Source organism: Hemiscyllium ocellatum, chromosome 35, assembly GCF_020745735.1.
Source record: "Hemiscyllium ocellatum isolate sHemOce1 chromosome 35, sHemOce1.pat.X.cur, whole genome shotgun sequence".
NCBI classification, from domain to species: Eukaryota; Metazoa; Chordata; class Chondrichthyes; order Orectolobiformes; family Hemiscylliidae; genus Hemiscyllium; species Hemiscyllium ocellatum.
The window spans coordinates 45,835,732-45,861,529 of NC_083435.1; the positions used below are offsets into that span (position 1 = coordinate 45,835,732).

Below are 25,798 nucleotides of genomic sequence, written 5' to 3' on the forward strand. Positions count from 1 at the left end.
TTGTACCCGGGGGGATCCGCTGTGATCCCCTGGCCCTGTGTGATCCCCTGCCCCTGCGTGATCCCCTGCCCCTGTGTGATCCTCAGTGATCTCTCTGTACCCGGGGGGATCCGCTGTGATCCCCTGGCCCTGTGTGATCCCCTGCCCCTGCGTGATCCCCTGTCCCTGTGTGATCCTCAGTGATCTCTCTGTACCCGGGGGGATCCGCTGTGATCCCCTGCCCCTGTGTGATCCTCAGTGATCTCTCTGTACCCGGGGGGATCCGCTGTGATCCCCTGCCCCTGTGTGATCCTCAGTGATCTCTCTGTACCCGGGGGGATCCGCTGTGATCCCCTGCCCCTGTGTGATCCTCAGTGATCTCTCTGTACCCGGGGGGATCCGCTGTGATCCCCTGTCCCTGTGTGATCCTCAGTGATCTCTCTGTACCCGGGGGGATCCGCTGTGACCCAGTCTGGGTGGTGCTGTCTCTCTCTCTCTCTCTCGGATCTGAAGTTACTTTCGGTTGCACTTTCGGAGCTGGGGCTGAGGAAGTGAGCTGCAGAGATGGCGCTGATGGAAGTGTGCCGTGTTCAGGACTGGAACCTGTACCATCTCCCTCTCAGACAGAGCACCCTTGCTCTAACCCAAGGCCGGGAGCTCGGTCTGGGTGCCAGGGACGGAGAGTTGGCGGTCCCGCTCGGTCTGGATGTGAGTAATTGTAGGTTGGCTCCTGACTCCGTCCCTGTCGGTTCCGGGGAGTTCAATGAGGACCCAGTTTCGGTCAAAGATTCCCCGAAGAAAAGGATCAGAGAAACAGGGGGCAAGCGGGGGGGTAGGGCAGAGGGCGCCAGGCAGACGGGGGCACATTGCTGAGAAAGTGTGTAACATCGCTACAGAACTGGATAGCAGACAGACACTGTGTGTGTGTGTGTGTGTGTGTGTGAGAGAGAGAGAGAGGGCAGTGTGTGTGTGTGAGAGAGAGCAGTGTGTGTGTGTGTGAGAGAGAGAGAGAGCAGTGTGTGTGTGTGTGTGTGAGAGAGAGAGGGCAGTGTGTGTGAGAGAGAGAGGGCAGTTTGTGTGTGTGTGAGAGAGAGGGCAGTGTGTGTGTGTGAGAGAGAGAGAGAGCAGTGTGTGTGTGAGAGAGGGCAGTGTGTGTGTGAGAGAGAGAGGGCAGTTTGTGTGTGTGAGAGAGAGGGGGCAGTGTGTGTGTGTGACTGTGGATGTGTGAGAGAGAAAGAGAGAGAGAGGGAATTCTCTATTCCTGAGATGCTGCCTGGCCTGCTGTGCTTTGACCAGCAACACATTTGCAGCTGTGATCTCCAGCATCTGCAGACCTCATTTTTTACTCGAAGATTTTAACCCACTGCGAATCCTCTTACAAGGATGCCTTCCTTGAAGAAGCTCTCTTCCTCCCTCTACAAGGATTTCAGTGAGTCCCTCTCTCACTGCACCCCCCAGGTCATCTCCTCTGACCTCCTTCCACCTATCCCACCTCCATCGCCCCTCCCCCTAGTCCCTCCTCCCTACCCTTTATCTTAGCCTGCTTGGCTCTCTCTCTCTCTTATTCCTGATGAAGGGCTTATGCTCGAAACGTCGAATTCTCTATTCCTGAGATGCTGCCTGGCCTGCTGTGCTTTGACCAGCAACACATTTGCAACAGAAAAACAGGACACCAGTGTTGAAGAGAGGGAGAGTCTCTTGTCACGACTACCAATCACGAGAGACTTCAAGTTGACAGTGACCCGCTCCCTCTCCAGAAACACCTGGCTGCAGCTATAAAGACATACAGATGTTGAGTCGAAGGTCTCCCTCACAAGCTCTCAGGCTGTACCTGCTGGTGGGTGATTTTGCCTGGCGCCTGACAGTCACAGATTAACTGTGAAATACTCCACACAGACATGTCTGATGTACTCTGCCTGTTTCCATCCAGTTACCATTTTCAGAGTTACGATGATAGTTCAGTCCATGACTGCTGAGGTGCAATATATTAACCCAAGCCTAACACTGAAGCACTTTAAAAGTAGTAACCTTTTGAATCAAAAGGACATTACCAGGCCTCATAGTTTTTCTCACTTCATTCTATTGTGTTGAACTTTGTTTCAATTCTCCAAGAGCTATTATGAACATCAACGTAACCGCTTTACGAGTTAAAATCAAATTCCACCCCCATAACACCCCTCCCCCCACCCCATATAAACAGCAAAAAAAATGGGAATGATGGGGCAGACTGAGTGACTGGAAAGGCAGTTTAATGGTCCCTGTCTGCAGGGCTCACTATTGGCTTAACAGGTCCTATTGGCTTAACATTGAGTCCTAGAGATGTACTGCATGGAACCAGACCCTGCGGTCCAACCCGTCCATGCTGACCAGATATCCCAACCCAATCTAGTCTCACCTGCCAGCACCCGGCCCAAATCCCTCCAAACCCTTCCTATTCATTTACCCATCCAAATGCCTCTTAAATGTTGCAATTGTACCATGCATCACCGTGATCTCCCTCTCTGGTTGGATGGTTCATACTTCGAGAGACTCCGGCTTGCAGGTCAAGAGCCAGAGCTTAGAGTAACTGCTGCAGGTCAATCTTCCTCCTTCTACAAGGATCTCAGTGAGTACCTCTCTCACTGCACCCACCAGGCCATTGACCTGCAATCTTCTTCCTGACCTCTCCGCCCCCACCCCGTCTCTGGCCTATCACCCTCACCTTAACCTCCTTCCACCTATCGCATTCCCAACGCCCCTCCCCCAAGTCCCTCCTCCCTACCTTTTATCTTAGCCTGCTTGGCACACCCTCCTCATTCCTGAAGAAGGGCTTATGCCCGAAACATCAATTCTCCTGCTCATTTGATGCTGCCTGACCTGCTGCGCTTTTCCAGCAACACATTTTTCAGCTCTGATCTCCAGCATCTGCAGTCCTCACTTTCTCCTAGCCGAACACCTTGACAATTTTCAACTAATCAGGTGTTTTTTTTTGACCAGGTGATTAAGTTAGAAGACAGGGGAATGTTAATGGTCGAGTTCAATGCAAGCAAGTATGAGATTACCCATTTTGGGGGCTGAAAATAGATCAAGGTTCTTTCTAGATAGTATGGAGTAAATGGATGTTGTTTATATGGACTTTCAGAAAACATTTTTAAAATCCCACAGAAGAGACCGTCAACTAAGTTTGAAGCCTACAAACAGATGGGTAATTACTGACATGGCTGGGAAATTAGTTGAGTAGGCAGATAGTAGGGAAAGTGAGTAGGTATTCAAATTGGCAGGATGTAACCAGTGATATCCTATAGGCATCTGTGTTAGGGCCACATTTACTCACATGATTTATTAATGACTTGGATAATGGCATTGAATGTCAACTGTCCACATTTGCTGGTGACACAAAGTTAGGTGACAAATGTAGACAATGTAAATGACAGCATAAAGTTTCAAAAGGACATCGAAGTGAAAGGGCAAAACTGCGGCAGGTAGACTTCAATGCAAGCAAGTGTGCGGTTACCCATGTTGTGGGCTGAGAATAGATCAAGGTTCTTTCTAGATAACAGGAGGTTACATATAATGGCTTATCCAAAGAGATTTGGGTGTTCAGGTGCATCAGTCTTTAAACTGCTATAAACCGGTGTAAAAAATAATCAAGAAAGCTAATGGAACACTAGTTTTTATATTTACAGGACCAGTGTATAAGGATGCAGAAGTTATGCTGCAGTTATAGAAAGCCCTGGTTAAACCACAGTTAGAGCCCTGTGAGTAGATCTGTGCTGCACCACTCCTTAGGAAGGAGATATAGGCCTTGGAGGGAATACAACATATGTTTACAATAATGATGTCTGGACTCCAGGGGTTAGATTTGAGAAACTGTATATAAATTACTCAAACTAGGCCTTTTAACTCCAGAATTTAGAAGGAGTGATCTGATTGAAGTCTTCAAGATATTGACAGGAGAAGACAGAGTAGATGAAGATAAATTATATCCAATTTGTAGGGATTCTGGAACTGTGGGCACAGTCTGAGAATTACGGCCAGGAGAGATGTTAGGCAACATTTCAACACACAAAGGGTGGCAGCGATTTGGAACTCTCTTCCATAAATGGCAGTGGATGCTGGATCAGTTGTTAATTTTAAATCTGAGACAGACAAAGTTCCATTAAGCAAATATATTAGGGGGATATGGGCCAAAGGCAGATATACGGAGTTAGGGCACACATCAGCCAAACTCTCATTGAGTGTTGGCTTGAGAGACCTACATCTGTTCTTATATTCAGAAAACAGGCCTCCAGACCTCCTGATATCACGCTCAGAAGAATAAAAGAACAAAAAAACCCATGTTGCCTGACAGTTAACTGTCAATCATTTTTAACTGGTGCATTCAATGTGCCAACTCAAATTGACTGGCCAACCAATCAGCATTCTCCCTTCTAATGCAGTACAGTGCCCACATCCCATGCCAAATAATAATATACATCTTCTATGTTTACCTTTTTGCAGCCAGTGAGATTCCTTAAACCATACATTGACGGTGATGATGGGGTTGAGGTTAAACTCCATCACGGTACAACCACCCTGGCTTTTAAGTTTCAACACGGAGTGATGGTTGCCGTGGATTCCAGAGCTTCAGCAGGTTCCTACATCGGTAAGTGATCAAACATTGCCACAGCTCTGTGGGAGCACTCTCCACATGGAGTTTAATCATCGGGCCTAGTCCTTTCTCGAGATTGTGAGTGAATCATCCACATCTGAGGTTTACCAACCTGTTTTACTGATTGTTCCTGTCAGAGAGTCAGGGACCAATGGTTTTGTAAGAATCTTTCTTTCACCTTGAAGACTTTGATACTCTCTATTTCACAAAGTAGGGGAACAGAGAAAGTTCCAAGGCCCGACACAACAATTCATTTTTTTATATTAATAAAATGTTGGGTTTCTAGGCTGGGCCAGCATTCATTGCCCTTGAGAAGGTGGTGGGTTACTGCAGTCCATTTGCTGCAGGTTGACCTACAATGCTGTTAAAGAGGGTGCTCCAGATTTTAACTCAGCAACAGTGAAGGAAAGATGATTTATTTCCAAGTCAGGATGGTGATTGGCTTGGAAGGGAACTTGCAAGTGATGCCATTCCCATGTATCTGCTGTCCTTGTCCTTCCATATGGAAGTGGCCATGTGTTTGGAAGGTTGTGCCGAAGGATTTTTGGTGAATTTCTGCCGCTACTGAGTGTGGTGATGGAGGGAGTGAATGTTTGTGGATGTGGCACCAATCAAGAGAGAGGCTTTGTCCTGGATTGTGTCACGTTCCTTCAGTATTGTTGAAGCTGCACCCGTCCAGGCAAGTCGGGGATATTCCAACACTGCTGAGTTGTGCCTTGTAGATAGCAAAACAGGCAGTGGGAGGTCAGGAGGTGAGTTACACCCTATAGGATTGCTAGCCTCTGACCTGCTCTTGTAACCATTGTATTTATGTGCCAAGTCCAGTTGAGTTTCTCGTCAATGGTAAACCTCAGGTACACTCTTGTAGGAGATTGTCATTGCCAGGCTGGTGTATGAAAACAAAGCAGCCAACTCTTGGAAAGATAATCGATTTTAGGCAGAAATCACTCAAACTTGGAGGTTCAGGGCACAGTATTCAAACTTGAAGATAGTCTTCAGAAAGGGTGTAGCTGACCCAAAAAGGATAAACTACCGCAAGAGGGTTGTTGAAGTGGGCTGAGCGAATACAGAGCAAACTAAATTCGACCCAGAAAATAGGAAGTGATCAATTTTGATGGGAAGACAGAGCAGAGGTTGTACAGACAAATTGAATGTGAGTTTTGGGAATAGTTAATGGACCTGCTTGTAAATGGCTTGAAAGATAGACTAGTTGGGCTTAGGAACATATATTTATGAATAGAGGCATAGAATATAAACGCTTTGATATTATTCTGAACCATACCCATGCTTGGCTCTCCGTGTTAAGCAGGAGATGAAGGATTTGAAGAATGTACAGAAGAGATATACTTGAGATGAATCCAGTTGCATTACTGCACAGTGAAGGTGGAGTTGCTTCCATCAGTAAAGTGAAGTTTGAGGAGCTTAGTGCTGGAAAATGAGACTGACTTACCATAGATTCAGAGTAGTTTTTTTGTTGGTACAGACTCAATGGGCCAAAGGGCCTCTTCTGTGCTGAATGATTCTATGAGTCAAGGTGGATAAAATCAGGAGGGACTTGGACTGAGCTCATAGAGAGAAACTGATTGATAAGAGAGTTGAGAGCCAGCCTTAAGGTGAATGGTAACAGAGCCAGTGGTAACATGAAGCAAAATGTTCAACACAACCAGTGATCAGGGGCTGGAGTATCTGAGTCTCCAGCATCATCTGTGTTCGTTTCAGATTTACAGCATCCACTTCCAGCTTAACTTTATTAGTAAATTAGGAATTCATTTATTCTTTTGCTGTTGTTAAGAGATAAGATTGTTTACAGCAAATAGAGCTGTTTTCTGTCAATAATGAAACAGTGTGAACTCTTTTTGTCCTGAATAGCTCAGGCATTTGGTCACCTTGCTGGTTTAATTGGATTGGTACACGTTTGTGGAAAGCTTGTGGAATAGTGGGGCTTGGTTATAAACCAACAATCCCAATTGATAATCCATACACAAAGACACAGACATTTGTATATGTGCACACCTCAGGGCATACACATTCAACCACAGACAGCTATCCATACATACGCACACTTAATCATAAAGTATGCACACAGACAGGGACACACACACACATAGATGTACAGACGTAAATACACACATAGCTGGATATTCATATACACGTTCACACCAAGACAGGTAGATAGCAAACAAAGTTAGAGGGATAAGATCATCTGAGGCACAAAGAGTGTGATTGAATTATCTCTGTGCTCTTTTATTTAGACACCCAGACGTTCAAGAAGGTGATTGAGATAAACCCCTACCTGCTGGGGACAATGTCAGGCAGTGCTGCAGACTGTGTCTTCTGGGAGAGAATGTTGGCCAAACAATGCAGGTAATCATCCAGGTCAGAAAAGGCCCATTGGGTCTGTCCCAATAAATAACTCCCTGGATCTGCTGGTCCCACACGAGAACATGCTGGACTGTTCAGTGAATGGGAGATATCACAATCTAAGATCATGAGTTTAAACTGCTTACTTGACTAGACTAAATACTCTAATACTGAAATAATGCCGGATGAATGTCATTCAAACACGTCATCACTTTGTCTCACTGTAATTCTCTGTTTTGCAGGATTTACAAATTACGGAACAAGAAACGTATCTCAGTGTCTGCTGCATCCAAACTATTGGCTAACATGGTGTCTGAGTATAAAGGCATGGGGCTCTCGATGGGAACCATGATCTGTGGCTGGGATGAGAAGGTGAGTCGCAGCAGGGGGGATGGGAGGGGAGGATGAAGGAGTGAGAAGCTGGAGGCGAAGGGTCAGGAGTGAGGGTTGAGGAATATGAGGGGAGAGCTGAGGATCGTGGATGAGGGGATGTGGGAATGTTGATATAGATGGTGATCTGGGATTGAAAGGTTGAAGGTAACTTCCAAGCAGTTCCTGATCAGATGAAGAATTGGTTATTGGTCCATGTGTCAGACTATTGGGCCTGTTATTTACAAGTTATAACTGTGAAGCAAGTCCAGCAGCTGGAGAAGTGAAAAATTAATTAAACAATCTGTCTTTGATTTGGAAGTCAGATGGATATTGATACAAAACCATGCTAATATGGTAAAGAGTGCAATGACACAGAGGTTGAATCTTCCTGTTAATCAAAACCAAACACTCAGAAAAGCTCACCTCGCCTCTTAATCTGTTAAAAGTGTGAAGGACTGAAAGAGAACTCCTAGTTTCCACTATTTAAAGAAAAATAGCAATTTATTGCCTTAACAGAACACTAAATAAAACTATTAACAAACTCAGCACTCTTTCCCCTAACTGAACCCAATCTTATTGACATGCTGCTCCAATAACACAATTATTAAACATTACATTAACTTAATCTCAAGTCCACACAGTCTCTGTCTTCTCTGCTATCTGCTATCTTCAATCTTCCATCTACTGATCTCACTGGGTCTGCTTCTTTCTTTTTACCATGAGTATGGTTTACAGAAAAAGGTACCTTTTTATAGAGGTCTTCTAATTTCTTTGGCAGTAAGCTGTTAGATGGGCAGTTACCTCTCCAACTCTATGGCAGTTGCTCTGACTAATTTTCAAAAACCCTGTTTTTATACCCCAACATTGTCCCTTCTCATTGGTCCAATATTGTCAAAACAATAAATTCAAACTCAGTTAGAATTTATTATCCTGGGGATAATTTAAGGTAATTCGTGTAAATTTGAATTGTTGTCAAAACAGCAACCAAGACTCGGGTATCCATTTAACAGCCATTTGTTACGTGTATTTTGGAACAGCTTGTCTTCCAGCCATTCTGTTCCAGCAACTGTGCCTGCAATTTAAGTTTATTTCAGTATTCAGAAAACACTCTCTATTTTAAAGTTAGCGTACCTGCTTTTGACTTTGTAACAAGAGTATGAGAGTGGGATTAAAGGATAGAATTGGTATTGATATAATAGCCTGAATGGCCTCTTCCTGCACTGGATCTTTGTGTGATTCCATCAGAAACACACCTCAAGTCTCACCTCAGCTTCAACATCAAATGCATTGAATGTCAGGGGAATACGTTCAATTAATTATAGGATAGAAAATGAATAAGATGTGGATTATTCCTGTGTGAGGAAGATTCACTAACCATGCTTGTGAATCTCACACTATTTGATGGGACAAATAGTAATGTGTTGCTCTGGGTGTGTGAGCTGGGGGCTGCCGAGTTGTTCAGTGGGACTTGATAGAGGTTAGCAAGTGACAACACAGCACAGAGCTGAGTACCATCAAATCCAGTGTCCAAGTAAGGACAAGGTGACCAATTGAGCCAAAGGATCAGACTGAGGCCATTCTGCCCATTCTACCTTTGGTTCCACTCTTAAAGGATATCTATTCCTCCCACTTGCCTGTTCCAGGATAAAACAGGACAAGAATCCCATTCACCACTTCCACCATTCACTTTCTACTGGACACAGTGCTCAATAGTAGCCACTTGTACATTGGATATGGCACAGAAACAGGCCATTTGGCCCACAAGGTTCATACTGGTGTTTATACATCTTCTGAGCCTCCTCCCACCTTCCCTGATCTAAATCCATCATCAGTTCCAAACCAGTATTCCCTTCATCCTCAGCTTCTAGTTTCCTTTTAAACTATCGATAAGGACACCCTTCACCCATTCCCTCTGGGAGTGAGTTCCACAATCTCCCCATTCCCTGGGGAAGCTAATTCTCTTGAAGATATATATTCCTGATTGGATTTCTTGGTGACTGTCTCATACCAACATTCTCACGTTAGCTTCCTCCTCAGGAGAAAGAAGGTGGAGCAAACTATCATCATTTCAAAGACTTCAGAGAATACCATTGGTTCAGCCTTCTGTCTGTGAGGGAGAAGGGACCCGATCTGTCAGCCCTTTCCTGGTCTGTACACTCCACGTTTCTGGTCTCATCTTTATAAAAACCACAGGGACAGGGATTGGAATTGTCACACCCAGGACCAGAGGAGGGTACAGGAGCCCACACCATGGTTAGCAGTGGCCAAGCAGCAACTTGAGTATAGCCTGACAGTTTTATCATTCTGTATTCCTTGTCTAGGGCCCAGGTCTTTACTATGTGAATGATAACGGGATGAGACTCTCTGGCAGCATGTTCTCCACAGGCTCAGGCTGCAGTTACGCATACGGTGTGATGGACAGCGGATATCGGTATGACCTGTCGGTGAAGGAGGCCTATGATTTGGCGCAGCGTGCCATCTATCATGCCACCCACCGCGATGCGTACTCTGGAGGCACAGTTAACAGTGAGTGCAATCATCCAGTACTAAACGCGAGGCCGATTACTGTATAACATGGATCGATGTGAGGTTATTCACTTTGGTAATAAAAACCTCTGAGGCTCCATAACGCTTGGATCAGCCCGCATTTGGAACATTGTGTGCGGTTTTGGGCCCCATATCTCAGGAAGGATGGACTGGCCCTGGAGCGTGTTCAGAGGAGATTCATGAGAAGGGTCCCAGGACTGAAAAGCATATGAGTAAGGTTTGAGGACTTAGGGCCTATATTTGATGGAGTTGAGAAGGTTGAGGGGACATCTAATTGAAACATACAGAATACTGAATGGCCCGGACAGAGTAGGTGTTGGGAAGATATTTCTATTGGTAGGAGAGACTAGGACCTGAGGGCACAGCCTTCGAGTAAAGGGAAGACCTCTTAGAACGGAGATAGAGAGAAGCTTCTTCAGCCAGAGAGTGGGGAATCTATGGGATTCATTGCCACCTGGAGGCTGTGGGGGCCAGGTCATTGAGTAGATTTAAGACAGAGACGGATCGATTCATGAGTAGCAAGAGGATCAGGAGTTATGGGGAGAAAGCAGGAGAATGGCATTGAGAAACATATCAGCCATGACTGAATGGCGGAGCAGACTCAATGGGCTGGATGGTCTAACTTCTGCTCTTATATCTTATAGTCTTAAAAGGTCTGGGGGAGAAAGTGGACTGAGTTGGATGATCAACCGTGATATATAATGAATGTTGGAGCAGGCTGAAAGTGCTGATTGGCCTCCTACTGCTCCTATTTTCTCTTTTCAATATCTTTGTACATGGAACTCCCAAACAACCTCTCACATTGCCAACTGGAAGGAGCTTCATTGCTGGAATTAGGCAGGAGAATAGACACCAGCACTGGTCCATAAAGTCTGGGGGCTGAGCAGTGTGGGAACAGGATACCACAGGCAACAGCTCAAACAGGACCATAAGGACTACAATAAGAGTATGGCAATGCAAAGATATCAACTCTCAAAGTATGGGGAAAAAGTTTTGAAAAGTTTGCACAGATTAAATGACTGGGCAGGAAGGTGATGCTGGAGCATCATTTAGGGGGTGGCTTTGATCAGAAGAATATACAATCCGAATATGCTTTACAAGGTGAGTAACATGTACAGGTCAATGTTGAATGAACTTTGGAGAGTTATTCAGTGTAACAGCTAATGTTTAATGTCCAGTGAAAGCAAACGTGAGGCAGAGATAGAGAAAGGACAAAAATTCAGGTTGGGGATAGTAATGATTGTGGAACACATTGTGGAGTTAGAAGGAGGGGTTATCTTTAACAGGGGTACAGCAGACTCCGTTTGGTTAAGGTACAAAGAGGAAAGGCTCTGTTCCCACTAGTGCTGGTATTCTACAGGCTGAAAAATAGTGAGAGAGAGAGATCAGGAGGTAAGTCTCAACATAAATTGCACAGCTGATTAAAACATACAGCTTTTTACATATGTACAGACCCGTAAGTTTCTGTTTGTCACTGTTTCCTGCAAGTGAAGTGGAAGGAGCGAAATGTATTTCTTTTGTGGGGTGCAAGGTTAACATTGTGTCTGTTTCGTTTCACAGTGTATCATATGCGGGAAAATGGCTGGGTCAAAGTGTCTCAGGAAGATGTTGGTGTTCTGCACCACAGGTACACTGCAGAGACCCCGTGAGCTGCTCAAGACTCATTTGAAATCAAATCTCAGTCAAGACCAGCAACTAAAGCAACCAAATATTTCCAGTAGGCTGTGTGAATGGTTTACAGTTGACTGTTCACTGAAGTAAACTTAAACTTCAGTTTACTGGATAAATAAATACATTCTTACTCCAAACCAATTTGAGTGTATATTTTTTATTGTTGCTGGTCTCATCTGCACATTACTCGGACTGAATGGGTTTAAATCATGGGGGGAACAGCAGAGCAGTTCCTCACTGCTCTGCCCAACAGTCATCCCTCAACCAGTACTACCCTGCAGTTACCAGGGTAATGTATTATCACCTAGGAGAAAGTGAGGACTACAGATGCTGGAGATCAGAGCTGAAAATGTGTTGCTGGAAAAGTGCAGCAGGTCAGGCAGCATAAGGAGCAGGAGAAAGGCTCCTTGGATAATAGAGAAGGGCTCATGCCCGAAACATCGATTCTCCTGCTCCTTGGATGCTGCCTGACCTGCTGCACTTTCCCAGCAACACATTTTCAGCTAGTATTATCACCTTGCTGTTTGTGGGAGCTGGCTGTGCACATCTTGGAAGCTGTGCTTCCTGCTGGACAATAAGACCTACACTTCAAAATGTCCTACAGTGGCTGTGAAGAGACTGAAGTGGTTGCGAAAAGCACTATGCAAATGCAAGGCTTTCTTTCAAATTAGTTTTTCAATCAAATACATTATTAGGTTTAAGATTCCTGTGATGTCTAAATGAACCATAAATTTAAGAGGAAGTGGTGACACAGTGCCACTGTTATCAAACTATTAACCCACATGCCCAGTCTAATGTTCAGTGATATGAGGTGAATTCTGCCAGGGAAGATGCTGACATTTAAGTAAAGCTAACCTAATAGTGACTAATTAACCCACCCAGAGTGAGGGAAATCTGCCATCCTTACCTGGTCTGGCCCACATGTGATGCCAGACCTACAGCAATGTGCTTGACTCTTAACTTCCCTTCAAACTTGTTGACCAAGACAGATACTCCAAGGGCAATTAGGGATAGGCAATAAATACTGGCCCAGCCAGCAACACTCATGTCCCCAAAAGCAAATAAAAAGAGATATGTGTACTCCACTTACTTGAAGACTTCTGGTGTTAATTTACAACTGAACCGTCACATAAACTGCAGAGTAACCCACTATGTGTGGGGACTGCTGCAGTGTAGAGACTGTGAACATTTTATACTGTCCAGTGACTTGACTCATCTGCAAATGAAGTTCTGGAAAAGAAATTGATCTAAATGTAATAATAATATTTGGTAAGACTAGCCATTTAGAAACCTTTAAGTTTAAATTGTAACAATATTCTGGGGGGGGAACAAGTGCTTACTATTGACCGAAAACTCAACAGACTCACCACATAAACACAGTGGCTACAAAAGCAGGTCACAGGCTAGGAATACTGCAGCAAGTAACTCACTTCCTGCCTCCCCAAAGCCTGCCCACCATGTGCAAGGCACAAGTGGAACACCCGCCACTTGCCTGGACGGGGACAGCTCCAACACCATCCAGGTCAAAGCAGCCTGCTTGATTGAGACCGCATCTGCAAACATCCACTCCCTCCACCACAGATGCTCAGTAGCAGCAGTGTGTACAATCTCCACGATTAGATTAGATTACTTACAGTGTGGAAACAGGCCCTTCGGCCCAACAAGTCCACTCAGACCCTCTGAAGAGCAACCCACGCAGACCCATTCCCCTACATTTATCCCTTCACCTAACACTACAGGCAATTTAGCGTGGGCCAATTCACCTAACCTGTACATTTTTGGACTGTGGGAGGAAACCGGAGAAAACCTACGCAGACAAGCGGAGATGTGCAAACTCCACACAGACAGTTAGAAATTACCAAAGATCCTCAGACAACACTTTACAAACCATTTCCACCTAGAAGACCAAGGGCAGGTTATACCATCACCTGCACGTTCCCCTCCACCCACCATCCTGATATGGAAATATGTCACAGTTCTGAGTTTGATATGTTAAACAGAGGCTTACTCCAGTATCTTATGTGAGTGAAAATATCAATAAACATCAGTTAAGAGAATGAGAGGTCTTTCTGTTGTCCAATATTGAATTATCTCCTAATCAATATTGCATAAATTGATAGCTAACAGGTTGATCGGTTCCTGACATTACCCTTCAGCACCAATTCACTCAATGTTACATTTTTTCGATTGTCCTGAGGGGGTGAAGGGCGCTATCAGAATGTAAGTCGGTCTTTCTCAGCTGCCACTCACTGCCATAGTAAATCAGGCTGATAACAGAGTACCAGAAAGGAGTCTGTGGGGTGGGGGAGCCATTCCGGCTGTGTTGGGGTGTGAATGTGGAGAAAGGGCAGAGAGACGGAGAAATGAGGAGGGAAAGTAAAAGCAGTTTAAACAACGGGGAATTCCAGGGAATGTTTCTCAGGCGGTGTGGAAAATCCCCAAGGGGTTGCCAGGGAGTGGCGGCAGGCCAGGCACAGAGGTACAGGGACAGAGTGTGAAACTGCGAATAGAGAGAGGGAAACATCAGCATTAACCTCCTCGCTCGGTCAGGGAGAGACACTGCAGATGATATTGCCACTCAGCATCTCTCTCTCTCACTCACACACACACACACACACACACACACAGCAGCAGCATCAGGCACAGCGATCAGACCTTTCTTTCCCCGACAGAGTCCAGTTTGCTCAAAATAAGGGGTGGAGCGTTTCCATACAGGACAGTTCAACTCTCTTCCCTCCCTCAATCTGTCTGTTGCCCTTCTCTCTGTCCCTCTCACTCTGGGCAATCTGGACTCTGTTGTCCCCCTCTCCTCTCCATTCGCCCTTTCCCTGAGCCTCAACCTTTGAACCCCATCCCGGTCCCACCTGGGTGTGGTCAGGGTGAATCCACTTTAGAATTGAGGGCTCACTGGTTAAAACTCGGACAGGAGGGGAGACACCCCATTTAAAACGGAAATGGGGAGACATCTGAAACAAAAACAGCAATTGCCGACAGTACTCAGCATCCATGAGCTGCCCAGTTTCCCCAGTAATCTGTCTCTGTTTCAGATCTGCACCATCCTGCAGTTGGTCACTGATCCTGGGGAGAGATCTGTTCTCTCACAGGGTCATGAGTCTTTACAACTCTCCCCCTGCAAAGGCAAAAGGAATAGAATCTTGTTTCAGACAAATGTGAGTGGATTTTTGTGAGGGAATTGGTGAAATGCTCTCTCCCTCTATCCATTACTCCCTCACTCTGGGATTTCTGGAAAATGCGAACCCCTTCCCGGAAGGAGAGGAACCCGTTTTGACTCATAGACCAATCGGAGTAAAGAGTTTGTTCATGACGTTACCTGTTGCCGGGTAGTGTTTGTGAATTCAGGTTTGGTTCCAGTCGCCGAACAGAGGGTCAGCTTCTGCAGCCCCCAGTGGACATGCAGGGAACTCCAGGCTGGAGAAAGGGCGGAGGACTGTGGTCAATTTCCTCTCAGGAAATGTCACTGGTGCTGGTGGTCGTGAGATGTGTGTAGGGCTCAAGGCAGGGAGAGAGAAAGCACAGGGACAGAGAGACTCTAAAAGCAGTGCAGGAGCAGAAAGTTGTGGGACAAATGTCACTCTCAGTCAAATAGTTAAAAATGAACAATCCTTTATTATAAACACGTAGGTAAAAGATTCAAACTCCTAAGGTTACCTCAGAATACAGTAGGATCCGGACCAGACGTGGAGTTTGCACATTCTCCCCGTGTCTGCGTGGGTTTCCTCCCACAGTCTAAAGGTGTGCAGATTAGGTGCCTTGTCATGCTAAATTGCCCGTACTGTTAGTTAAGGGATAAATGTAGGGTTATGGGTGGGTTGCGCTTCAGCGGGTCAGTGTGGATTTGTTGGGCCGGAGGGCCTGTTTCCACACTGTAAGTAATCTAAACTAATTAGATGGGCCAATGGGCTGAGAAGCGGCAGATGGAGTTTAATTCAGATTAATGCAAGGCATTGCATTTTGGGAAAGCAAATCTTAGCAGGACTTATACACTTAATGGTAAGGTCCTGGGGAGTGTTGCTGAACAAAGAGACCTTGGAATGCAGGTTCATAGCTCCTTGAAAGTGGAGTCGCAAGTAGATAGGATAGTGAAGAAGGCATTTGGTATGCTTTCCAGTATTGGTCAGAGTATTGATTACAGGATGTGGGATATGGTTAAAGTAGTGTCACTTCTGCAATTATAATTACTTATGCAAGATAAATGAACTCACACCAGTGTGTAATTGTTTCAACTAAGAGCTGAGTCAACAAGAATGCAAACTATGTGGAGGAAATACATAATTGTTTTTGTATTAGCTAAAATTGTATGCAAGAATGAAACGTGACTGCAAAACAATGGTAGATGTTACTGACAAATAGATAAGGTGCTGTGAGGATGTAGGTTAAGCCAGATATGCTTGCACAAGCAATAGGTATAAACATCTGTTTCCCACTTTTGCAGAAACACAGGAACAAACCCCAATTAAAAGGTCATAAGGATCAGTATGGTTGGGGAAAGTACAGATGGAGGGAGTAGATAATGGTGAAGAAAGGATATACCTAACAACGGGCCACAGCGGGATGAGGTCAAACGGCCTTGTGAGGCCAGAAATAAGCATTTTGTCACAGACAAGGCCGGATAAGGCAAGAGATAAACAGGAGTAATGGGTACCGGTCTTAGGGAAGTGGAGGATGTAAACAGGGGAGGAGCAATGAGATTAAAAAAAGAACCAAATTACATAAATATCGTGTATTCATTGAATTCAGTGTGTGTGTGTCCCTGCCTTGTAGACAGTGGACATCACACCCTCTTGCAAGGGTAAAATAAATGACACTACTGATTCAGATCTTGTCTCGGACTGAAATTATTGAAGTGAGTGAGCTTTGTTTCTCACAAGGAGTTGGGAGGTCATGTTGTGGCTGTACAGGACATTGGTTAGGCCACTGTTGGAATATTGCGTGCAGTTCTGGTCTTCCTATCGGAAAGATGTTGTGAAATTTGAAAGGGTTCAGAAAAAATTTACAAGGATGTTGCCAGGGTTGGAGGATTTGAGCTATAGGGAGAGGTCAATAGGCTAGGGCAGTTTTCCCTGATATGTTGGAGGCTGAGGGGTGACCTTATAGAGGTTTATAAAATCATGAGAGGCATGATTAGGATAAATAGACAAAGTCTCTTCCCTGGGGTGGGGAGTCCAGAAATACAGGGCATAGGTTTAGGGTGAGAAAGGAAAGATATAAAGGAGACCTAAGGGGCAACGTTTTGAATGTGGAGCAGGCTGATGAGGCTGAATGACCTACTCCTGTTCATACTTCTTATAGTCCTATTACCATCTGAAGTTTGCAGTATGCAAATTAGCTTTCACAACAGTGACTGTCCGACTAAATTTCTTTTAGCTTTGAAGTGCTTTGAGACAATAGTGGTCATTAAAACCACTAATTAAATTCAAATCGATTTTATGCTTTGAAATGAACTGCACTGCAAACTGTGGTCTAATATGCCTCAATGTCCAACATTGAGCTGTTATCTTTACTTGTTAATTTTAAAATTATTGCCAACTGGGAATTTTTTTGGACAACATAAAATCTAAAAATTCTGGTTCCATGGTATATTTGTACATTTACATGTTAACTATATCATTATGTGAGTGTCTTACAACAGTTTGTCATCTTTCTCCTTCCAACTCCAGTGCTGGTATCCTCTTCATAGAACCCCTACAGTGTGGAGACAGGCCTTTTAGCCACACCGACCCTCGGAGGAGTAACCCACCCAGACTCATTCCCCTACTCTATATGTACCCCTGACCAATGCACCTAACCTACACAGCCCTGAACACTATGAACAACACAGCATGGCCAATTCACCTAACCTGCAAATCTTTTGTGACTGTGGGAGAAAAGCAGACCACCCAGAGGAAACCCACACACAGATACGGGGAGAATGTACAGTCTCCACATAGCCAGTCGCCCAAGGATAGAATTGAACCCAGGTCCCTGGTGAGGTGGCAGTGCTAACCACTGAGCCACCATGCTGCCCTATACTGACTTTTATTGCTAATTGTCCTTGAACTTTCACACATGCAAAAGAAGAAATGGAGGGATCATATTCAGCTGGTGGTACTGAATTAAGTAGAAGAGAAGCCAATAGTGTAATCACTCATTTCACTGAAATGCCAAGATATGTTTGCTATCTGTGACTTGAGTTTGTATATGGTGCAGAGTTGGTTTGACCATTCATCATGTTGGGACGGACCCGTAGGGTCTCGTCTCCACGTGTTCTTTGGAAGGAGAGATCACACCGGCTAGAGTTTGGAGCAAAAACACCGTTTATTACAGAATCAAGACTGGCAAGCTATACAACGAATTCAAGAGCATGCAATTCGTTGGAGAAGGCGTTCTGTCTTCCTCTACGGACCTGGAGCAGTTATACTTCGCGCTTCCTCGAGTTCCCGGTCAGGTTCCCCTCGTTCGGTTCTCTCATTGGTCGGTTCACCTGTCTGTGAAGGGATTAGTGTCTCTTGGCTATTGGCTGCCCCGAGATACCTGTCCAGCTCCTGCTGTGCTGAACAATGGGTAGACATCCTGGGTTCAGCAGGTTCCGATCTTGTAATTTAAAAGTTTATTGTTTGGAAGGGTTTCCTCATTGCTATGCGCCTGGCTGTCTGGGCGTTCACAATAGTTCTCCATAGTTGAATATACAGGTATTATCATTTAACACAGGACCTGAATGAGTTTGACGTCAGCGGAGGCATTAGCAAGTACTTTATCAATCAAGTGTAGTATCGGTGCGATTTACACTATCCGATAGTTACCGGTTTCCTTTATTAACAATGAGATTGTAACAGGATGATCTGAAACTGACGGACATGTTCGAATCCCCAAGGAATGTGGCCTGCAGTGGCTGGGTTTACTTTACATGGCTGTGTTTTAGCTGGTACCTGACAGTGTCTGCTTTAATAATGGTGCTCCCCTCGCTAGCCCCAATGTAGGTACCCCGATAGCAGATTATCCCCAACATTCCCTCCCTTGGCCTCAAAAGAGGCCACACCCCCTTATCCCGTAAGGAACGCAACCCCACGAGGCAACCGGTATCCGCTGTTGTATCGACCAGACTCACCGGTTCTAAGGAGACAGTCATGTGGGGATGAAGGGTGCCCTGAAAAACGCGCCGCTACACAATTAAGCAATAGATGGTCACAGCTGCATGCTAAGCTAAACTAATAGTTGAAGTAATTGAGGCAGTGTCTGCAGAAATAACGAAAAGCACAGGATCAGACAAGCATTGCAATAAGTCATTCAGAGCTGGCGAAATGTACACGAGTGCGTTAGAATGAGTAAGCCATTTAGTAAACGCAAGTCTGTAGTCCAAAGAGCCGGCAAATGTAAATAGGCGTTGTAAGTTTGGAAAGGGAGTAGGAACAGCCTGGTACCAGCAGCTAGGTACCCGCTAGAGATGTGAAACCCAGTGTGAAGCTGTACTGTGCCCCGGTGGTCCCGTAGATCAGTATGCTCCAGAGAGCAGCAGTGCTGTCCAACCGTCTGACACGGATGCAAGCAGGCAGAAATCTCATCAAATGGAGACGAACGGAGGCCACCCGTTCCGATGTCAATGCGCGACTGTGCCTGTCTTAGGTTGTCCCTCGCCCGAGGGATATTACCCGTCATTGGCTAACCAGTCGTGCTGCATTGAGTAATAGATGGCGACATCCATGTCACTGCCACAAGGACAGACATGGGCAGCTCAGTAGCATGGTCAGTGGCCTCCGAGAGTGGCTGAGGCCGGTCAGGAATACTGGACAGTCCGCAAAGGCCGCTTGCGAGAACAGCAGTGTTTCGATTGCCAGGGCGCACAGTACATCTCCCCTACCCGCTGTTATGGAAGGATCAATTCACATATCCCCAATTTAGACGGGCAAAATAAATGAGTAGGGGCTCTTTGGACAACCAGGCTTCATTCAATGTACATGAAGGTGAAAATTTAGTCATGAGCACAACAGGATGCACAACAGGATCATATGACTTCGAAAGAAAACCATTGAGGGAGCTGGCACGCCCCGGAGAGATAGCCTCTACTATGCCCGAACCCCAAGCTCATGCAAAGGCGGTACTATAGCAATGAAGAAAAGAATTGGGAGGTCCCCACTCGCCCGCCCTTATCGCAACCAGTCGTAAGCAAGAAACCCGGTATCATGGCTCACGAGCGGAAGTCGCATTACAGCATGTATTGGATATGTCCCTGTCCGTTTGTAGGAGATCACACACAGGCTGTCGTGTTGTCGGAGTTGGTGGCAGCGGCGTCTCCTGGTGGAGGTTAACGCATGGGGGTCCGGTTGAAAAGTAATGATACCTTATCACCTTTAAATCAGTGAGATGGGGCTGTGGGAATGCAGTAAAAAGGAGTCCCCGCAGCACCAGGGTGATATATGGCGGGGTCAGTCAGGAACTATGTGACTACTATGGGAAATAAAGTGTTGTGTTGTATGGGGTCTTTGGGGTGGCATGTCTGGGAGACCGGAATGGACGGGAGGCAGTCCCCAAAGTCTCCAGTCAGTACTTCTGAACATAAGGTCTGTGCTCATGTGGACTGTCAAATGCAACCAGGAAGAGTGTACTCAACCATTTGTGCAAGAGGAATGGAGGGAGTGGATATGAGAAGACAATGGTGAAAAAAAATGAAGGCAGTCTGAAACCCATAACCTTTCTTATGAGTTGTGGACCTGTACGTGGCAGTATTGCAATGAAAAATATCTACCAGGAGGAGTCACATAAAAATAGAGCGACTCTGTGCGAGTTGGATGGAGTGGTTTCACGTAAGGGAAGGGGTACAACTTTACACAAAGGAAGTCAGAGGGATTCGTGATCTCAAATCAGAGAAAAAGGCTCCCCAGCACGGGCTGCCACAAAAAGGCAGTCGAGGCAGGGGTAGCCAGATTATACTATAGGTGTTTTAATGTTCGTCGAATTACGAAGAGGCAGAGGAAAAATGTAAAAAACGTAATCATGACACTGGTCCAGTGTCGGTGAGGTAATCGCGGGGAGCAGTCACGCAAAAGGTGTCAAGTCGCAATATTCTGACAAAGTTAAAATCAAGTGTGCGCAGACTGTGGAAGACAATTAGTAGGATAATCCGTGTCCATTTGAGCAGCAGCACTACACGGGGTAGATGAAAGTCGGGACACTGATACAAATGCAAGATAGTACGAGTGGCAATTATGACTCGGTGGGAATGTGTGCTCGCAGCTGCAGGAGCACAGGCGCCTGTATGTTTTAAAACGCAATGTTTGAAGAGTAAAAACATTCGTCCAGGAGTTGTGTCGAAAAAATAGAGTAAGTCCCTCGAGAGGGAAGTGGGATTGGTAATAGTGAGAAGGGAACCACAATAGACTGCATAGGGGAAGGCAAACGGTACGCTTTGATAATGCACAGTAAGGGACACAAGTAGTTTCGATTAGCACACCGGGGAACTGCCGGTGCTTGGGGGGCACAACCAATGGTGTTGTCGTAGGACAATCGTTCGATGAGGCGCCCATGGAGACCGTTTAATATAAAGGTGGAAATGATGAGGATCCCCATCAACTCTGTGGTAATAGGACAATAGAGCAGGTGAAATTCCAGTGTGTGGTTAGGGAAGACAAAGCGCAGGAGATGCCCCTAGCCTCACAGGGCGCGCAGAATAAGCGGCAAGGTAGCCGGGAACCCCCTTTAGCAAGCAGGGCGGGATTGTTGCCCTCAGACACTTGGGTAGGATATTGGAGCGATCCGCGACTGTGAGGCAGACAGTATTGGTAACATCAGGAAAGGCGCCTATACAATGGAGAAAGACCAATGTAGATAAAAAGGGGGTTGAGCCACCAGCTAAAGGGCACAACCTTATCCTGGCGGCTATTTGCCCGCTCGAAGCGGAGTCCATGATAAACAAGGGGGATCTCTTAAGATAAGGCTGAATGAAGAGTTTAGAGAGCGGAATAAAGTACACGAAGAGTAAGGATATTAGTGAAATGGACCCATGTCGGGCCGTGTGAAAGTGGGGCTGCATGTTTCCAGCTCAGACTGCACCTCCCCATCAGGTCGTGTCTCATTGAGTGATTTTAGAGATATATTAGGTTCTGCTGACCTGGAGCAATGAGAGAAGTGGTGCGTGTAGTGGCGTATGTGTTTCCAGCCAGCTCGGTACAAGATATGATGATGATGATTATGGAGCAGGGCCGTTCTCACTGGGAGCCTCATGAGCAAAGCAAAACTCTGGGCAATTGGGAGATTTGCGGTGGTACGAAGTTGGACCAATTCCCTGAGGGGGCTTGTTGCCCTGAATGAGGTGCAGAACGAGAGGTGCAAGGACGATCCTGGCCTAATGAAGAACCTGCTTGTGAGAGGGGCCGTGTGCTCTAGCCAAAGGAGTGTGCGTAGGTGCTGCGGGCATGTTGGAAAGGAGACAGAGAGAGAAAGAATCTCAAAAAGCTGGTCAGACAGATCAGGGCAGAAATTGGCTGTGTAGCAGTTTCCTACGTGAAATACATGAAGATTTGATGAATTTGGGGGAAGTAGCAGCCTTTAAAAGATACCCCTAGGAGAGGATTCATAGAGGAACCTGGTCACCCTGCCGTTCTCAGTGCGAACCTGCGCGTCGCAAAAGATATGAACAGATGAATTGGTGAGGAGTACTCGCAGTTGAGGAGACTGAAGGATTCGGGTAGGAGCTGAGTATTGATCCCCATGGGAGGCGTTTGTATGCCTTGAAGCAAAAGGCGACGGCAAAGTGCTGCCGAGACTGTAGGTGCGGTGGAGGACAAAAGAGAGTGTTGGCAAGGAATGTGACAGAGAAAAATGATAGGCCGGCGTGAGCGCCCACAGTGCAACAGAGGGGTCGGAAACCTTTAAGTTTGCAGTGGCGGTGGACCCATTTATTATTTGGAGATGACGTGACGAAACCTGGTAGCAAACCTCAGGGAGAATAAGACTTGGGAAAGACCTGGTAGCAAACCTCAGGGAGCATGAGACTTTGGAGAGAAGATGGAGTATGAGAGTGTGGAAAGTCCTGGTAGCAAACCTCAGGGAGCATGGGACTTTGGAGAGAAGATGGGGCGCAGAGAACGGCAGTAGAAGCATAGTGAGTGAAATGCGGCCAGAAGATGAGTAACTGTGTCCTGGTAGGAAACCTCAGGGAGCTGAAAACTTTCTATTCAGTGAGACCCATGCAGGCTGAGTGAAAGACAGAACTAAGACGACCTCAGATCCGGCGGTGAACATAAAGTGTGTAGGTTTGGGAGAAAACGATGAAGGGGCGTGACCATGGCGTGGGGAATGGGGAGCGGGGTTGTAGGATAGGGCAGTACAATTGGCAAGAGGAATCTGTACGAGATTTCAATGGGAAGGTTTGGTACTGACTGGCAGTTACAGGTTGCATGTTCAAAGCATTGGAGAGTGTAGCCTCAGACAGGTAGACTGGCTGGCATCTTCACCCCGCATGGTTGCCAATACCCGCTTTAGGGACTGGAAATGGCAGTGTCTGTGGCAGCAGTAGCTCAACCCTCCCTAGCCGCAAACTTGAGGGGGGGGGGAGACAAGTAGCAGGAGGAAATTGCTTTAAAATGAGCGTCCATAATGCTTTAGCGAAAGAAAAAATCTGTGGACTTGGGAGAAAAGATAAAAATGGGTGCGTGAGAAGGGGCATTAAAATTTGGAGGGCATAGACGGAAGAAGGAGTAGGTGGGCCCCCCCTCGTTCTTGGCACTTTGTGAACACGAGGGGAAAAGGGATAGCCTAAACACCCATGTCGGCGGACAAAAAGATGAGTGAGCGGCCGCGAGGAAGAGAGATGGGCCAAGCACCCTGCTGTGTGCTGAGTAGCACGTCCTAGTTGGAGGCCTGAGGCCTGTGACCAGCGGGGGAAAAAGAGAGAGAGACAAAAATAAGTGGGTTGGGGGATATTTGGGCAGTGGGACGGCCAAACACTGGACATACAAAACATTGTAAATGAAAACGCACAGTATGGCGATACAGCAATGCGCATGTTGTTGGTCGGGACGTTATAGTTAAAAGTAAAAGGTACAACCTGTCAGACAAGATGTGGTTAGAGGCATGATTCATATCGTCATCCCAGTAACTGAAGAGGACCTGTTCATCGAATAATCCCATGGAGTAGGGCAATGACGCTTGAGAGACCCATCGGTGTAGTGGTGGCGCGGTAGTTGAGCTAATAGGGTGGCGGAACATCCGCAGGCGAGCAGCCCCTTCTAGACTGTGCAATCCTGCCAAGAGTGAGCATTCGCGCCAAAAGCGAACGGGCACTGCCCCAACTGAGCGTTCGCGCCAAAAGTCAGCTGGCCCCGCCCAACCTGAGCCTTCGCGCCAAAAGCAAGAAAGCCCGCCAAGAACTGAGGTGACCCGCGCAGAGAAGGGTGACCCGCCAAAACTAGGGTGAGCACGGGACACCCCGGGATTTGCCGTCTTAGGATTCCACAACCGTAGTGTTATTAAAATAAAAAGCTCCACCATCCCTTCCTGCGCCCCCTCCCTACATCCAGGTATTCCTTTCCAAGTATAAGAGTAATTAAAAGCGATAGTGTGGGGACAAGCGGTATTTAATCCTAAAAATCAAGACGAGACTATGGAGAAAAATCCCAGACCGTTAAGTGATCAATCCCAAACCGCTAAGTGTACAGAACAACACTCACGTACTCCGACACCAGTAAAACTGCTTTCGGCTGCTGGGCGGCTTCCCACGGTCCCTCTCCGTCACTCAGGCTGTCGGCGCCGGTCCACTGTACACCGAGACCTGGGATGAAACATTTGCTGCGACACCTCCGTTCGCCACGTCTGTTAAAAATCACTGCACTCACTCACTCACTCACTCCCTCTCTCACTGGGCCGGCCCCACACTGGTTTTCATCCACATACATGCCAACCCACGCATACTGTCGGTGTGTCCGTACTCTCGTCTCCGTCTGTCGCAGTCCCTCATCCCCAGTTTTAGTGACATGTTTCGAGGCATTACATCCTCGCAGAAACTGACAATCTGTGTGAAATCGTAGCAAATCTCGGTCGGGGGCGTCTGAAATGGCTGGGGCTGTGGTGGAGGTACAGTGGCCCCCTTGCCACTGAGGGTTGAGTATGTGTAGCAATATCGTTTTCCACCCGAGGGATTCATTGGCGCTTGATGGCGCGCAATCAGTAGGGGGTTCTCCTAGGGCTATCGTTTGCCGCACTGAATATTGCGGCGAGAGTAGGAGACCGTTTAAAATTTTTGTCATTAGCGCCGTATTTGTGAAGGTCTCTTTTAGTCTGGTCAATATCAGGTCTTTTTGGGCGGGCGCTTGGTTAAACACTTGATCCAGTGCTGTCTTGTGCACTGTTACACTGTCCAGTAATAAATGGGCATGCCAAGTTACATCTGTGCCAACCGTGAGGTGCCACCAGGGCACTCCGGGGCGTAATGGTCGAAATTGGGTTATTTTTGGTGGTCCAAAGTTCAAGTCCCCCATGACGGATCTCACCTGGTGGGTACTGCTTTAAACCCAGTGCGTTTTTCAAAAGCCTGACCTTCGCGTGGCAGATCTCTGCTCTTAACAACCGGTCTAAGGCAGACGCCTGTGCAGGTAAACCCTATCCAGGAGATGAGATCCGCCCTCTGTCCCCTTAGGATGCTAGCAGCGAGTGTGTCTATCGATAGTTGTCAGAGTTAAAGTGCTTATTAAAAAGAGAAAGGATCCAATCAGTCAAGTGCGGTCAGCGCTGTATTAATTTCAAAAAGCGTCCAGGCTCCGTACCTTAACTCAGAAAGCTGCGTCCAGGATCCGAAATCCACGCATTAACTTAACTCGAAAACCGCGTCCAGGATCCGAAATCCACGCGTAAAACTCAACTCAAAAAACTGCGTCCAGGATCCGAAATCCACGCATTAACTTAAGGCTAGCCATGGATCAATTAGTCACTTCAGTACCGCGAAAACAGGCAGGTATTAGTGAAGAAGTGAGGAAATAGCTTACCAGTATGGATTCTGCAACGTTGCTGCCAAACTGATTTAAAAGTACTGTTTGTGTTGGTGAGGATCAGGGAGCAGACAAAGACTGACTAAGTAAAAGAAATTTACCTACTGGAAGTCTTTGCTTTAACAGGCGCTTCCTCACCTTTTGAAAGTTCGGCCGAAAGTTTGTCTGCCCTCCGGTCCGCCAACATGGCCAACTTGCGGTCGTCTCTTTCCCTTCCCACGTTCAGGCTCACCAGCTGTTGGGACGGACCCGTAGGGTCTCG

General features: G+C 46.5%; 1 protein-coding gene across 1 annotated transcript; it reads left to right on the plus strand.

Annotated features, from left to right (window-relative positions):
• Positions 1-413: 413 nt before the first annotated feature.
• On the plus strand, positions 414-11,697 carry psmb8a (proteasome 20S subunit beta 8A). Its single transcript, XM_060851044.1, has 6 exons — positions 414-687; positions 4,459-4,603; positions 6,862-6,973; positions 7,213-7,342; positions 9,664-9,868; positions 11,450-11,697. The coding sequence occupies exons 1-6, from the start codon at positions 544-546 to the stop codon at positions 11,536-11,538; spliced, it is 825 nt and encodes a 274-aa protein (XP_060707027.1). The 5' UTR covers positions 414-543; the 3' UTR covers positions 11,539-11,697.
• Positions 11,698-25,798: the final 14,101 nt, after the last annotated feature.

Bases quoted from the DNA above. Each gene is read 5' to 3' on its own strand.
- psmb8a (XM_060851044.1), top strand. From the start codon at position 544: ATGGCGCTGATGGAAGTGTGCCGTGTTCAGGACTGGAACCTGTACCAT. The intron at 688-4,458 runs GTGAGTAATTGT...ACCTTTTTGCAG, and splicing joins CGGTCCCGCTCGGTCTGGAT to CCAGTGAGATTCCTTAAACC. The intron at 7,343-9,663 runs GTGAGTCGCAGC...TTCCTTGTCTAG, and splicing joins TCTGTGGCTGGGATGAGAAG to GGCCCAGGTCTTTACTATGT.